General features: G+C 38.2%; 1 protein-coding gene across 1 annotated transcript in view; it reads right to left on the bottom strand.

Moving 5' to 3' along the window:
* Window positions 1–3,772: 3,772 nt before the first annotated feature.
* LOC101741376 (sodium/calcium exchanger 2) overlaps window positions 3,773–15,070 on the bottom strand; it is a 127,978-nt gene continuing 116,680 nt past the window's right edge. Inside the window, exons 6-8 of the mRNA XM_012697646.4 lie at window positions 14,663–14,821; window positions 12,962–13,133; window positions 3,773–11,820 (exon numbers count right to left, since the gene is read on the bottom strand). Coding sequence (XP_012553100.2) covers window positions 11,616–11,820; window positions 12,962–13,133; window positions 14,663–14,821 — 536 coding nt within the window. The 3' untranslated portion in view covers window positions 3,773–11,615. The remainder of the gene's footprint in view (window positions 11,821–12,961; window positions 13,134–14,662; window positions 14,822–15,070) is intronic.

The raw sequence follows: 15,070 nt of genomic DNA, 5'->3' as shown, positions 1-15,070 counted from the left end.
AATAGGAGATATTCCATCGGGCCCACTCGACTCGTTGACATCCAGGGAGAATAGTGCTTTCCGCACAGCACACTGTGTGAAGCGGACGTCCGCCATTGTGGTTTCACACCTCGGGATGGTAGGAGGAGTGTTCCCCCTTTCGTCAAGAGTCGAGATTTCCGCAAAGATAGAGCCAAGAAGATCGGCTTTCTCCCTTGCGGAATAGGCCAATGAACCATCCTCCCCGCGCAAAGGTGGAAGCGTCGACCGACAGAAATTACCCTGGACAGCCTTGGCGAGAGACCAGAACGCACGTGAGCCAGATGGCAGGCGCGCCAGTCTCTCGCCAATTCTCCCAACGTAATTTGATTTTGCCAATGCAATTTGCCTCTTAAAGAACCTGGAAGCAGAGTTGTACTTCTTCTTGAGTGAGTCAGAGTTTACATCCTTAGCGGCCTTTGCCCTAGACCAAGCCTGGTAGCATTCCCGCTTGCGACGATGTGCATCACGGCAGGACCCACCAAACCAGGGCCGAGACCTGCCACCGACGGGCACCGCTGAGCTAGGAATAAACAATTCCATGCCCTGCAGCACGACGCCGGCAACCGAGTCAGCGCAGGTGCTAGGATCCTCTGACTTGAAGCAAATCTGCCCCCATGGGTAAGATGCAAAGAAAGAGCGCATCCCGTCCCAGTCTGCTGACCTGCAGTGCCAAACACGTCGTCTACCAGATGGAAGTGGTTGCGACGAGACGGTGAGAGGCACCACGCTCCGAACTAGGCAATGGTCCGATGACCCGAGAGGAGCATCGACCCATACCCGAATGGGTTCGGGGCGAGAGGTCAGCAGAAGGTCCAATAAGGAAGGCGAATGGTCTTCCACGTCCGGCACACGTGTGGGAGAAGGTACCATCTGCGTCAGACCATTGGCAATGGCAAAATCGTGAGCAGACCTTCCCGCATGGTCAGTACGTGTTGACCCACGTACTGACCCACCCACCAGTCAGAGTGGTGGGCATTAAAGTCGCCCAAAACCACAATTTCTGCGGTAGGAATCTGCTCAAGTATTCTGTCAGTGGACACCTGCAGGTGCTCGAAGAGCCGGTCAATTTCCGAATTTCCGCTATGAGACCTGTAAAGGCACGCGTAGACGCGAATGTGATCCTCACAATCGACGCGCACCCAAAGGGTCGACAGGTCTCTGCCTTCAAGACTGCTGAGCCTACGGTAACAAATTCCCTCCCTGATGTACACACACACGCCGGCGCGTGGCACAAAAACGTGCTCCAGGCTATAGGCCGGGTACTTTAGATATGAAGTGTCAGTTGGGGAGGAAATCTGCGTCTCCGTCAGGAAAAGCAAATCTGGCCTTTCCGTCTCGAGATGGTGGTGGACGGCATTTAAGTTCGAGTGAAGTCCCCTGATGTTAGAAAAATCCACTGCTAAAGTGGAGGGGGACTTCCTCGTTATTGGGCTCAGTTTGCACTCAGCAGCTGTGATAAACGACGCTTGATGTGCCCCCCCAGAATACGATGGGCAGCCTGAGCCAGAGCGAGAGGATAGCATCTCTCGCTCTCGCTCAAAGAGGGATTCTCCAGTCTCTAAGAGACTGGTACCCTCCTGAGGTATTTTATTTGTATCACTCGTCGCCATCACAAAAATCAAAAATAGCATAAGGGGTGGGGAAGGAAAGGGAAGGAGAAAGGTCACAGAGGGTGAGGAATTGTGGGACAGGGAATAAAAAGACAGGAAGGGGCCAACTGATACTCATTCCCACACGCAACGCAACAGTCCCTAGAAAATCTGTTGCGATACGTGTAGTATAATGAAAGTGCCAGTTGCTATTTGGGCCCCAAGGTAGAGGGATAAGGGTGCCGGGACTCTCACTCACCAGTCGAAACACGGTGGCCTCTAGGAGGCCCCCACTTCACGCTGATTTTCTGTGAGAGGGTAATGTTTCACCGGTCGATCCTGCCCACCTACGTGCTACAGCGAACTGCAGACTTGGATCTACTACTCTAATGTCGTAAACGAGATGCAGGCATCTATCAAATATCTTGCATTTATGATGGCTACCGCCACAATAACTTAACAAACAAATATTATAGTATTATATTTTTATTATATATTATATTATTATATATCTATTTGCCTTTTTATTATTTTGAATTTAATAAATTAAACTCTATAAAAAACTTAGCCTAGGGGTAAAATGCAAATTCATCCAATCCATATGAAATTTATTATATTTATAAATTTATATTCAGCTGATTGGTTAGTTGAAAGAATTGTGAAAATAAAATAATTTTAAAAGATTCTTTGCATCATTTCTAATAATATGTAGAAGCAGCTACTAGAATATCAGGTTCAAATTATTTAAACTGCTTGCAAGTTAATTCACCGAAACATTCCGCATTCTTCTTCGATTTAAGATTCAGTATTTGAAAACAAAAAAACGCTTGCTTCTTTGCCTTATGCCAAACGTCTGCAGAGACCGCAGGAAACGTCACCGCACGGCGCCATCTCGACCGCTAATAAACGATTCTGTGTAGTATCTTGTCGGTGTAAATGCTGAATTACGTATAGGAAACTTAACCATAATTAGTCTACTTAAATATAAAAAAAAAACGCTATGAAAACTATACGACGTCATCACTACCTAAAAGATACGATACCCGTGTGCTTAGTAGAGTAGTAGAGCTTTTTAACTTCTTGATCGCGTAAAAGTTAATTCAAATATTTATGGAGTTAATAAACTAGCATTAAGCACACCGATGTATTCGCATCGACCGATGTAACTTTTTTATGCGTATGTGGATGGACGAACTCATAGTTCACCTGGTGTTAAGTGATTACTGGTGCCCATAGACATCTACAACGTAAATGCTGCCATCCAGCTTGAGATATGAGTTCTAAGGTCTCAGTATAGTTACAACGGCTGCCCCACCCTTCAAACCGAAACGCATTACTGCTTCACGGCTGAAATAGGCAGGATGGTGGTACCTACCCGTGCAAACTCACCAGAGGTCCTACCACCAGTAGAAGTTTGTCTGACAAATAAAAAATTGTTTCATACAATAAAAAAAAAAAAATTTGAAGGACCTCATACGCCACGCCTCATACCACCAGTAATTACGCAAATTATAAATTTGTGGGTTTGGTTTTTATTACACGATGTTATTCCTTCACCGTGAAAATCAATCGTGAACATTTGCTAAGTACCTACGTATTTCATTAGAACAATTGGTACCTGGCCTACGGGTTTCGAAAACCGGTGCATGGCTAGATACGAATGCACCGGACATCTTATCCTGTAAGCCACGACAACTACAAGACTGCGCACTCTTTCTAAGGCTGAGTTATATTGCGTGAAAAAAACTCAATTTTTGATTTAGATAATTAACAATAGCAGGCGACTTGTATGAGTAGGTATCACAGTACTATCTAATTCTGCTGCGAAGCAATCATGCGTTCCGGTTTGAAGTTTGAGACAACCGTACAATACAATTGACGTTTCAACCTCATATCCTAAAATAAGTAGTACCATTTACGCTATGAACTCCCTGTGTTAGGGCTTTAATGTAAGTTGGAATTTAGTCCCTCAAAAATCTTCGTCACGCGTCTACGAGAAAGAGCTCAAATGAGATACGGGAGATGATAGGTACAAATCCGCCACCTCGACCTCACAGTGGTACCTTCCTACCCGCTCCGCTTATGCACAATGCTAAAACAACTAATAAAATAGCAAAAACACTGGCGGCTTGACTTTATGTAATCATAAATGAAACACGAGATTTAAGTATTTAACAAACACTTTATATTAACAATGACAATAATAATAATAATAATTATCAAAATAACATAATTTCAACATTCGGTCGGCGTGCGGCTTATAAATTACTTTACACAACTAAATAGATTCACATTTAATGTTAAAACATTCTATTTTTCGTACTTCAGAAGTAGTGTTCGCTAGAAAATGAATGAGTCTACAAGATAAAGGCCTAAAACAAGATTATTTTATCGAAGACACATTTAAAAAAAGAAATATATATTTAAAATAATTATTTAATTTAAATTTAAAATATAAATTTTTATAGTTTATGATCGGCAAGATACAATTAATTACAAGAATAACATTCTAAATCATTATTTAGCACTAGTCTAAAATAATAATTAGTATGCTACTGTTACTTAGGACTTTTTTTTGTAAATACCACGCCACTGTTAATTGATTACTATTAAAGAACATGTCTTCTGCTTTAGGTAAAAATTTTGAAAAATAACAATAAAAATAGCGTAGAATCGAAAAATTAAGATACGTCAATTGTTTTTGTTACAAGAACGCAATGTACATCAAATTACATCAGCTGATATGCGAGAACAATACGAACCAGTGGCGAATGGTGTCAGCTTTTTAGATTATTAGCGATTCAGAAATTTTATCTGTCTTATATGTTATTATAAATTCATTGCGGATAGAAGAAAAGCAAAAAATAATAAGTTTGTTTCGGCTTTAAAAGCTTTCCCTTCCATTCCCTTCTGTCTCTCATATTATCATCAATAACAATATTCTTTCAGTATATAAATTATGGTGATCCGCAAAATGACTGATAAAATAATTAAAATATAAAGGAGGAATTTAAGTCGTCAAGCTTTTTACGTAGATAAAATAATGATTTTATTTAATTTAAAGCTTGATAAAATTAAATACAGCTTACAATTAATAAAAAGTTTCAGAAAATTATCCGTATAGCTTTTATAATTATGTTTCTAGAAGTATGACATTGTTTTATTAGGGTAAAGCTACTAGCAAAAGTTCAGATTTGAATTCTCTAATAAAATAATATTTTTATATTCGTTTTTTTAAGGAAGGAACCGTTTAAAAGAAATTAACTTATATAAATACATTACGACTAGTTAGTTACATAACTAATGTAATTATAAACATGAAGAGCTAACACGTACGACACATAGCTAGGAAATATATTATTTTTTATACAGAAATTATCATTTGTAAAAATTACACAGATTTTTAATAAATATAGAGTACAACCAGAAGATCCTAGATTTCTTAATTGAATTGATAGTTAATTTAATAATAATTTGCATTTTAAATATACAATTATTCATTACTATTGATAGTTTAAAACGATATCACACACACACAAACACACGATGTCAATGCGATCGGTTGAAAAATATCTAGAAGTAATCAAATTTAAATCGCATTTTTACCAATTATAATTTCTACAAACATAGATAAGTTTAAGTAATTTATATTATATAAATACAACTAGATTGGACTATGAAGCTTAGAAATATGTAGGATAGGATTCATTCACGTCCTTATTAAATTTTAAACATATCTTACAATTTCATATCTTTCGAGATTTAATAGAGAATTGCAAAGATGAAGCAATCTTTTATCGGCAGATAAGTTGAAAATGCATTGTTACAAAATGTTTTAGTCACAAGGGTACGTGATAAGATTTATCAATCCACTTCAGTGTATTCATTGGGACAATAATTTCTCCAATTCTTTCCCTCATTTTGTTCTTCCTTTTTACTTTGCCTCTTCTACTTTTGTCCTATTTTTTTATTTAATTATATTTATATTCAGATTTAAATAGATATTTACTATAAAAACTATTAAGAGATTTTAAAGGCTTTAAAAAAACTACACAAAATAAATTCGAACAAAATATTTGGTCCGAAATAGGCTGAAGTTAATTATCATATATGCAAACATTCTAGATAAAGATACGTAGGGATCTAGGAATGAACAATTATCGTTCTTTATAACAACATAAAAATTAAGCACTAGTATTCACTAAAACGCTCACATATTAAGACGTAATAATACACGTTCAAATTTCATTCTCCCCTTTTGTTTTATTCGACACGTTCATTTTGAAATCGTGAAAAAAATATTGTGTGATTATAAATGGTATTGTTGTATTATTATTATAATTATTATCGATGCGGGCAGCGCGGGACCGGTCTTTGTGGCGAGGCTTGGGTGAGGCCCATGTCCAGCAGTGGACGTCTGTGGGCTGATAAGAAAAAGAAGAAACGGTATCGTTTTCTTGTGAAGGCAAATATTTATACCATTTCTTATACGGTACGTGAAGTGTTTAGCTCTTCTTGTAAATTATGCTTAGGGAAGGAATTGATATTCTGAACAGACACTTTTTTGTTACTGATTAGATGGATCAACGAAGGCATCCCCCACCCGGGTGTAGAGTAGTCAAAGCTGGATCTAGCCACATGTCTCAACATGAGGCCGGAGTCTGAAATGTATTCTATAATGCATGACTGCATTGTGTTAGATATAGATAGAACTGTAGTTCCTCCCCATTGAGACTCTCGCCGGAACTTCTCAGTGGGTCGCAACTGTGGCCCGGTGGTAGATTCTGCGAAGCATTACTCTTGCTAGGGTTAGTGTTAGCAAAACCTCGAAGGTTGAGCTCGTGAGCTCACGTACCCATCCGCGAGAACCCAGAATAGCCTCTTAGGCTACCAGCGAATAGGCAGGGAATAAAGGTAATTCCTAGTTAAGACCAGTTAAATTGTTATAAAATTTATAACCGTGATACTGACTCCCATAAAGTTATTAAGAGTCTTGTGCCTACAGAACGTCAGTATTGTCTGTATTATTCTAATAAAAGGACGTGTCCACAGAAAGAAAAAGAAAGAAAAAAACAGTGCTGTATATGGTATATGTTTGTGTAGCCGTCCAAATATGGTAAACGAATATTGTTAATTAAACAGGTAATAGTGTTCTGTGGACACGTCCTATTATTACAATAATACAGACAATACTGACGTGCTGTAGGGAAAGTCTCGTGAATATTTCGTTTCACCACAATAGTTATGTGACCACGAACCAGCAATGGAATGAAATATGTTATCTTTTTTTTAAATTAAAATAGTTAAACCAAATATGGGTCATTTTTTATTGGTCTAAAAGCAGCTTAGCGAATTGCATTAGAATGAGAGTGTAGAGTATTATAGCCCTTTTTCAGAATTAGAATTTATTTACAAATTATATGTAACTAACTATCAACATAAAATAACTATTTTATTTATTGTTTATGAATTTAACATAATTGCATCTCTATTTTAATGAATATAGTATATTTAATAATAATAAAAAACATTTTGGTGTTTTATTGAATGTTACATTCGTTGCATTTATACCCCTGTTAATATGATGTTGATTTCTATGTTTTTATTAATTTTAAAGGCGCCATTCTGAACAGTGCCACGATCGCTTTCGTAGACAACAAAAAGCTATATTTTAACATATAAAATTTAGAAAAGAATTTGTTTAAATATAGAATAATAACAAAATATTTCGTTGTACATTTTTTTAAAACAAAATTGCCACCTCTATTTCGTAAATTGAACTACTTCTGAACTCGGCAAGTTCATTGACAATCTAATATAAACAATCTAAATTTATAGACATGATTCCACCTGCATATAATTTAAAATAAATAACAAGAGTGTTTTGACTTGAAATGGGAGTACACTTTTTATTCTTAGAATCATTCTTGTTGATATAAATTTGATTTTATTACTAATGGACACAATTTCTCAAACAACATAATATGTAATCGAAAATATACAGTATCAACGGAATCAGTCCAGTATGTTCAAACAAACTAAGACTAAATAGGTATCTTTTTTGGCTGAATCTTCAAAATACAGAATATGATTACAGAATAATAAAATTATAGACAAGACATTAGAATTTAAAAATACTTTTATGTATTTTATATATTGAATCCTACTCTATTTCCTGTAGCATATTTGATTGTGTAAGCCATGCCGATACCAAAGCCAAAGAATTTCAACGAATACTCATGAAAACTGCGTACCCCTATTATTCTAATCCGGTAAGTCTATACTTAGCTTTATAATTATACCATCCGTGAATGAGCTCCCCTCCACGTGTTTTCCGAGCGCTATGACATGTCCTTCTTCAGACGAAGCTTGTGGAGTGTATTAAGCGGAGCAGCGGCTTGGCTCTGCCCCTGGCATTGCTGACGTCCATGAGCGATGGTAACCACTTACCATTTTGTGGTCCGTATGCTCGTCTGCCTACAAGGGCAATAAAAAAAAAGGTTTTCATGACTATCCCAAAATCCGGACCTACTCACCGAATATGATGTAACCGACATCCTTACTGTGTGATATGACCTAGACGAGTTCATAGGGCCCATAGACTTCAACACAAACATCATCGAACTATTTTAAGCTTTCGCTTATATTTCAATTATACACATTGTTAAACTTAACGGGTTGTCATACCCTAACTGTATATTTTCAAGGCGAATCATTGAATTTAGTAACACTCAAAGACGGACCAATAAGAAAGTAAATAAGTTTATCTATTGATGATGGCGCTTGCAATACATTAAATGTGGTAAAAACCCATCAAATAACAGTGTTTTCAAATGAATATCATCGCCCAACTAGCGACACGTGGTCAGGCATATATCTGGCTAATTTCGAACGTGACATGACAAAAAAATCCTTTCGCCACAAACGCATTTCGTCGCCTCTAATGAACTGAAGGTCTTAATTAAAACAAACGAAGCGACGCGACTTAATTATAATACTACGAACGGATCTTTCTCAACGGCTTCCGGTAATGGAGCGAACGAAGAACGGGTCGAGAAGAAAAAAATGATTAATTAACACCGACTACACGATACACACTTTCTTGTTTCAAATGTTAAAAGTTCTTTTTTTTTCTATTGCTTAGATGGGTGGACGAGCTCACAGTCCACCTGGTGCTAAGTTGTTACTGGAGCCCATAGACATCCACAACGTAAATGCGCCACCCACCCTGAGATACAAGTTCCAAGGTCTCGAATATAGTTGCAACGACTGCCCCGTCCTTCAAACCGAAACGCATTACTGCTTCACGGCAGAAATAGGCAGAGTGGTGGTACCTATCCGCGCGGACTCACAAGAGGTCCTACCACCAGTAATTACGCAAATTATAATTATGCAGGTTTCATTTTTATTACACGAGTCGATTTATTTTATTACGCTTCAGGCAAATCGACTGTTTCTGATTCATCATCTCTAGACAATGTTGTTTTTGACTGTACTTAAACGTATTGTTAAAGTATGTAATGTAAATTAAAATAGTAATGTAAAGTAAAGAAGTAATGTACAGTGAAGAAGTAATGTACAGTACAGAATAATGTAACGTATTCATTCGGCTCTGAAGATGAAATTGATAAAACGTGCAAAGACTATTTAAACTAAAATTATACCCAGGTTCTTACGTAATTAGAACATTCATGAGATAATTTCGCGCGACGGATACACTCTCATTGTCGTATCACTCTTGTCAGAGCGGTCGCGCTCGTCATAGAGTATCATTGCTGTGGGCAGATGTTATGCGCCTCACGAACCATCTCCACTTCTTCTGGTTTGTGATAAGCCGGTACACTCATGCAAACAGCCGCTAACTGCCGACTTGACTTGGTGGGTCCATCGCATGGGCAACCTTCTATACCGATACACAACTTTTTTTTATTGCCCTTGTTGGCAGACGATCATAAGGCTACCTGATGGTGAGTGGTTACCGTCGCACTTCAGCAATGCCAGGGGCTGAGCTAAGCCGCTACCTACCGCTTAATACTCTCCACAAGCCTCGTTTGAAGAAGGACATGTCATAGCGCTCGGGAAACACCGTGGAGGGGAGCTTATTCCGTGGCCGAATGGTACGTGGCAAAAAAGACCTCTGGAAACGCACTGACGATGAACGCAGCGGTTCCGGATAATATGGATGAACTCTGCTCCGACGGCGGGAGGTGCGATGATAAAAAGGAGATGAGGGGATCATCTCAAACAATTCCTCAGAGCACTCCCCACGGAACATACGGTTAAAAGTGCTTCATCAAATGTTAAAAGTGCTTCAGATAAATTCTAGTGTAGTCCGACTGTTTCTGATTCTTCATCTGTAGACTGTCTTTTTTTTACCGCACTTAAATACATTGTTCAAATAACAAGTAATGTAACGTAAATAATTAATGTAAAGCAAAGTAGATATTCGGCTCTGATGATGAGATTGATAAAGCCAATGACTGTTTTTCCAGTCGAGAAACGGTCGTGCGAAAACTTTTTAAACTAAAATTATCCTCAGGTTCGTGGGTAATATTTTTTGTTTATTGCTTAGATGGGTGGGCGAGCTCACAGCTCACCTAGTGTTAAGTGGTTACTGGAGCCCATAGACATCTACAACGCAAATGCGCCACCCACCTTGAGATATAAGTTCTAAGATCTCAGTATAGTTACAACGGCTGCCCCACTCTTCAAACCGAAACGCATTACTGCTACACGGCAGAAACAGCCAGGGTGATGGTACCTATCCGCGCGGACTCACAAGAGGTCCTACCACCAGTAAAAATTAGAACATTCGTGAGATAGTTTCGCGTCACGGCTACACTCTGTACACCGGATTTATTTAATAAGTACCACTATTGTATTTGAGTTTGAATTGATGGTAAAGTAAGTATTGTTCTGTAAATTTCTGCCAAGAAATGTCACGTTACATTTTGAAGAGTACGATAGCTATTTATGCAAGGAAACTTCAAATTGGTGTCGCAACGCGTGTCTCAAACCCCATAAGATGGATTCTGGTTCGCTTATAACCAAACTTACCGTGAGCTCGTCGTAACTTTCAAAATAATTCAGTTTAGTTGCAATTAATTAATACAAAAAATATTATTCGCTTCAAATCTGAAACCATTTTATTCATTGAATGAATTGTGATGTTCCAATACTAGGTATATTATGTGATGTGAATAAACTCCGCACGATATCAACCCACTTTTACTTAAGACGTGAGGTTGAAGATTTTGTTATGTATAATAAATAGTAGTACAACGGACCTCCCACTCTTCAAGTCGGACCGACTTCGCGGCTGAAATATCGAGGATTCATAATACACCCCCTACCACAAGTAAAATAATCATCGTTTTGTACGCATTCAAATTGAATATTAAATCAAATTAGTATTAATGAAGAATGCTTCTTTAATTGACCACACGAATAAGGACGTTGTTTATTTTCGATTCAAAACAAGTGTAGCTGTCGCTTACAAATAGCATTTACGTCATCACAAATATATTTAATATTCATTTACAAATACTAACACATTTAAATCTACATATACGCCTAAAATACCACAGCCTTGAAGGCTACCAATATTAATAGGGTGTTCGCATTTGCGATTTATAAATTGCGACTGCGTAAAGCTGATTTTTACTTAGTTATTATCGACGACGTGTCAACCCTATGTTGTGTACTGCTGAACATAGGGCTGGCAGAATTCACGAGAGACAAATAATTTAGTTAATTATGAATCAACAGCCGCAAAATAAAAATCGGATATGCAAGCACATTCTTAATATTACTAAAGAAATTTCGAAACAGCATGCTATAGGAATAAATAGTTTAGAAGGATATTTTTAGTAGGAATATATTTTTTTAAACATTTCGATACTTGGCTCATACGACGCTAGAACATTTTGGGAGACCAGTTCATATCCCCCAAGCAACGTGTCTTCGCGACAATCCAAACATATCGATTTAGTCGGAGCCAAATTTTCAAAAACCTTCTATGACGTCATAGGCTTCCAAGCCAGACATGATTAGATAGATTAGCCACAGGGAAAAGAAGAACATGGAAGTTACGATCTTGATGCCGCGTGGTCCGCCGAGCTCCCCGCCAATACTTCGACGTCTTCTCAGCACCAGGACAAGGACAGCTAGAGCGGCTTCCGAGCAGAACATCGTGACGCTGAAGGCTAGGCTACAGAAGGATATAAACATAATGTAGTTCTTTTATTTCAGTCCAACTATCTAAGAAAATCCATCGGACAAACAAAATTATTCCTGATGTTAAGTAGCTACTGGAGCCCATAGAGATCTACAACGTAAATGCGTCACCCATCTTGAGATATAAGTACTAAGGTCTCAGTATAGTTACAACGGCTACCCCACCCTTCGAATCGAAACGCATTACTGCTTCAGGGCAGTAATAGGCGGGGTGATGGTACCTACCCGTGCGAACTCACCAGAGGTCCTTACCACCAGTAACACAAAGTTTATCTGATAAACAAAAATTATTTCATACAATAAAAAAACTAGATTGAAGGACCTCATAAAATTTTCACTAAAAATGTAGAAGGAAGTGGTGTTTGGAAACGAAGTCATGATTTTCACAAACCTCACGACGTAAATGTCACCACGCACCTTAGAATATGATGTCCAATTCTCGATTATTATTATTTTACTTATATACTGCGTAGACAGGTGGATGAGTACACAACCCACCTGGTGTTAAGTATTTAACGGAGCTCATAGATTATAAGCCACGTCAATACCCATCTTGCGACATGAGTTTTAAGTCTCAGTTTTAACAATGCAACGGCTGCCCCACCCTTCAAACCGAAACCCCATTACGGTTTCACAAGATGCTCTACCTCTGGTAAAGATGCCTTCAACACTTTTCTAGCCACTACTACTACTAAGGGACGAAACAGTTCTTGTATCGAAGTAATTGACCCCTTTGAGCTCCAATGATCATTTATCGACAATTGAAGCGTCATCTTCCAATCTATATCTAATTTATACTAATATATAAATCTACAGTGGTTTTTACGGATGTTCCGTTATAATTACTGAACCATGCATCCGATTGAATTGAAACTTGGTATCCACGTAGAAAATACATGTACTTAATGGATAGGCTAATATTTATATAAGTGTTGGACTCCCTACACCAGTTGCGGGGGCGTTAATGATGAGAATCTTTGTGGGGATGAGAAATAATATTGTTAATTTTAAATGCCCAGCGAAGCGGACGGGTACAGCTAGTCTATAATAAACACATCAACAACGAAAATCCTGCGATATATCCCGTGATTTTATTGTAAATCTTCGATACTCACTTCCCAGGGTCCACGTGGAACTTCTCGTTCTTACTCCAGTGGAAGATGGCGGCCACCGTCCACGCGACGCCGATACCAAGGAATACGTTCACAGCATTAGAGCCGGTCACGTTGCCAACAGAAGCATCCGCGTGCTTATCTTGGATAGCGGCCACTTTACTCGCAAACGTGTCTAAGAAAATATATAGGGGTGCCTTCAATTGCCTAAGTGGATTGTTAGTTAGGGTATTTACTCTCAACTAGAAAACCAGGGTTTCGTATTTTTATCTTTAGTCGCATGTAATAAGGCTGTGTGTTGTGTGCTTGCCTGTCGATATTAGCTGAATACATTATGTCGATAAAAAAATCCTTATGACCCCATAAACAAATTTTTTCGGCCACCTTCTCGGTGATAGACGTCTTTAGAATATAGGTATTTAATTCAAATTTGGTATTCCAAATATCAGAATCAGGTGTTTTATTCTTCTTTTAGACATCATTTTAGACATAGATTGTCCATCCAGTAATTTTTAAACTTATTAGTTGGTAAACAATATCGTGTCTCATCTAGGTGAGACATGATATTGTTTCTTGTATCTGGTTTGTAAAATATAATGAATCACATGGATTCAGTATGAATGCCTTCTTCAGACAGAGGTGAAAGTCCTCCTGGAATTGTGTATTAATCTGATTATCCAACTAATTATTTCGCATCAAATACATAATTATGTAAAGTGTGTATAATAAATATGTGGTATTCACACTTATGATTCATTGTACTAGGAGAATCGAAAAGTAGTGAGAATAAGATAGAACATAATGACTATCGATAACTAAATAATTTATTTTTCTACATAGTCTTCGAATTTCTCTACACACCGACTCCAGCGCTTTTCTTAGACTTCAAATCCCTTTCAAAAAAAAAGTTTTGTCTTGGTCGTGAAAAAAGCTCTCCACGGCATCCATCACCTCGTTATCGTCTTCGTACCTGTTTCCCCTTAAGTATTCTTTCAATTTACTAAGGAGTGAGTCATTCTCACTACTTTTTGATCTCGTATAATAAATTTCAGTAAAATTTGGTAGTAATTAGGAAGGGAGACCAGGATACTATAGATGATACTACTGGTACTATATATGATGAAAATGTTGCAGTTCGTGTTTATCAGAATCGCGTATCCGGATAGAAAATTTCAGTTTCGGATCCTCTGAAATCAATATATCAAAGAACTAAAGGCTTCGTCAAACAGAACGCGTAATTAGCGCGCGTCAGAGCGTTAAACTGACAGCGCGCTATGACGCCAAGATGTGTTGTACTACTATGGTATACCGTCAAACAGAGCCCCAGCGCTATAAGTACGCAACGCTCTGTCGCGGCGTTAGGACGCTTTGACGTCAGGCGTTGTAATTATTTACAAATTTTATTTTAGCGTCCGAGTGAATGTGTATTAAAATACTGGATAATGCCCGAAAAATTGATAGAATTAGTTAGGAAATACCCATGTTTATACAATGCCACATCTGAATCACTCGAGATCTTAATACTTTTAAATTTTCACATTGCTATCGAAAGGCGCTATGAATTGGCGTTACGTTGCGTCAAGGAGCGTTGGGCTCATCTAGTCAATTTGTGTGACATGAAAAGAGCGCAATGTTAAAACGCGGCGCTAAGTACGCGTTCTGTTTGACGAAGACTTAAGAAAAAGAAAAAAAAAAGACACGTACCAGGAATACTCGTGCCCAAAGCCACAAATACGATGGCTGTGACAGAATCCTTGATGCCAAGAGTACAGCCGAAGTGTGACGCGACATCTCCAATCACAGCCGTCACCAGGCCGATGCAAATTATCGAAACCACAAAGCAGACGTAGCCACCGCCGATGTCTGAATAAAGTTAATCGAGTTAGACACTTCAAAGAAACTAAGATAATTATTAAAGATTCGTTTGTATTATAGAAAATATGTTGGGTTAAAATTACAATTTTCAAAATTACAAAATTAAAATGTTCGATGGAGAGTGCTCTGAGGAATTGTTAGAGATGATACCGGCATCTCGTTTTTACCATCGCACCGCCCGCCACCGGAGTAGAATCCATACTACCTGGAGCCACTGCGGTCATCCACAGTGCGTTT

Source organism: Bombyx mori, chromosome 25, assembly GCF_030269925.1.
Source record: "Bombyx mori chromosome 25, ASM3026992v2".
In the NCBI taxonomy this organism is placed as follows: domain Eukaryota; kingdom Metazoa; phylum Arthropoda; class Insecta; order Lepidoptera; family Bombycidae; genus Bombyx; species Bombyx mori.
This window is presented reverse-complemented; position numbering and strand designations above follow the sequence as displayed.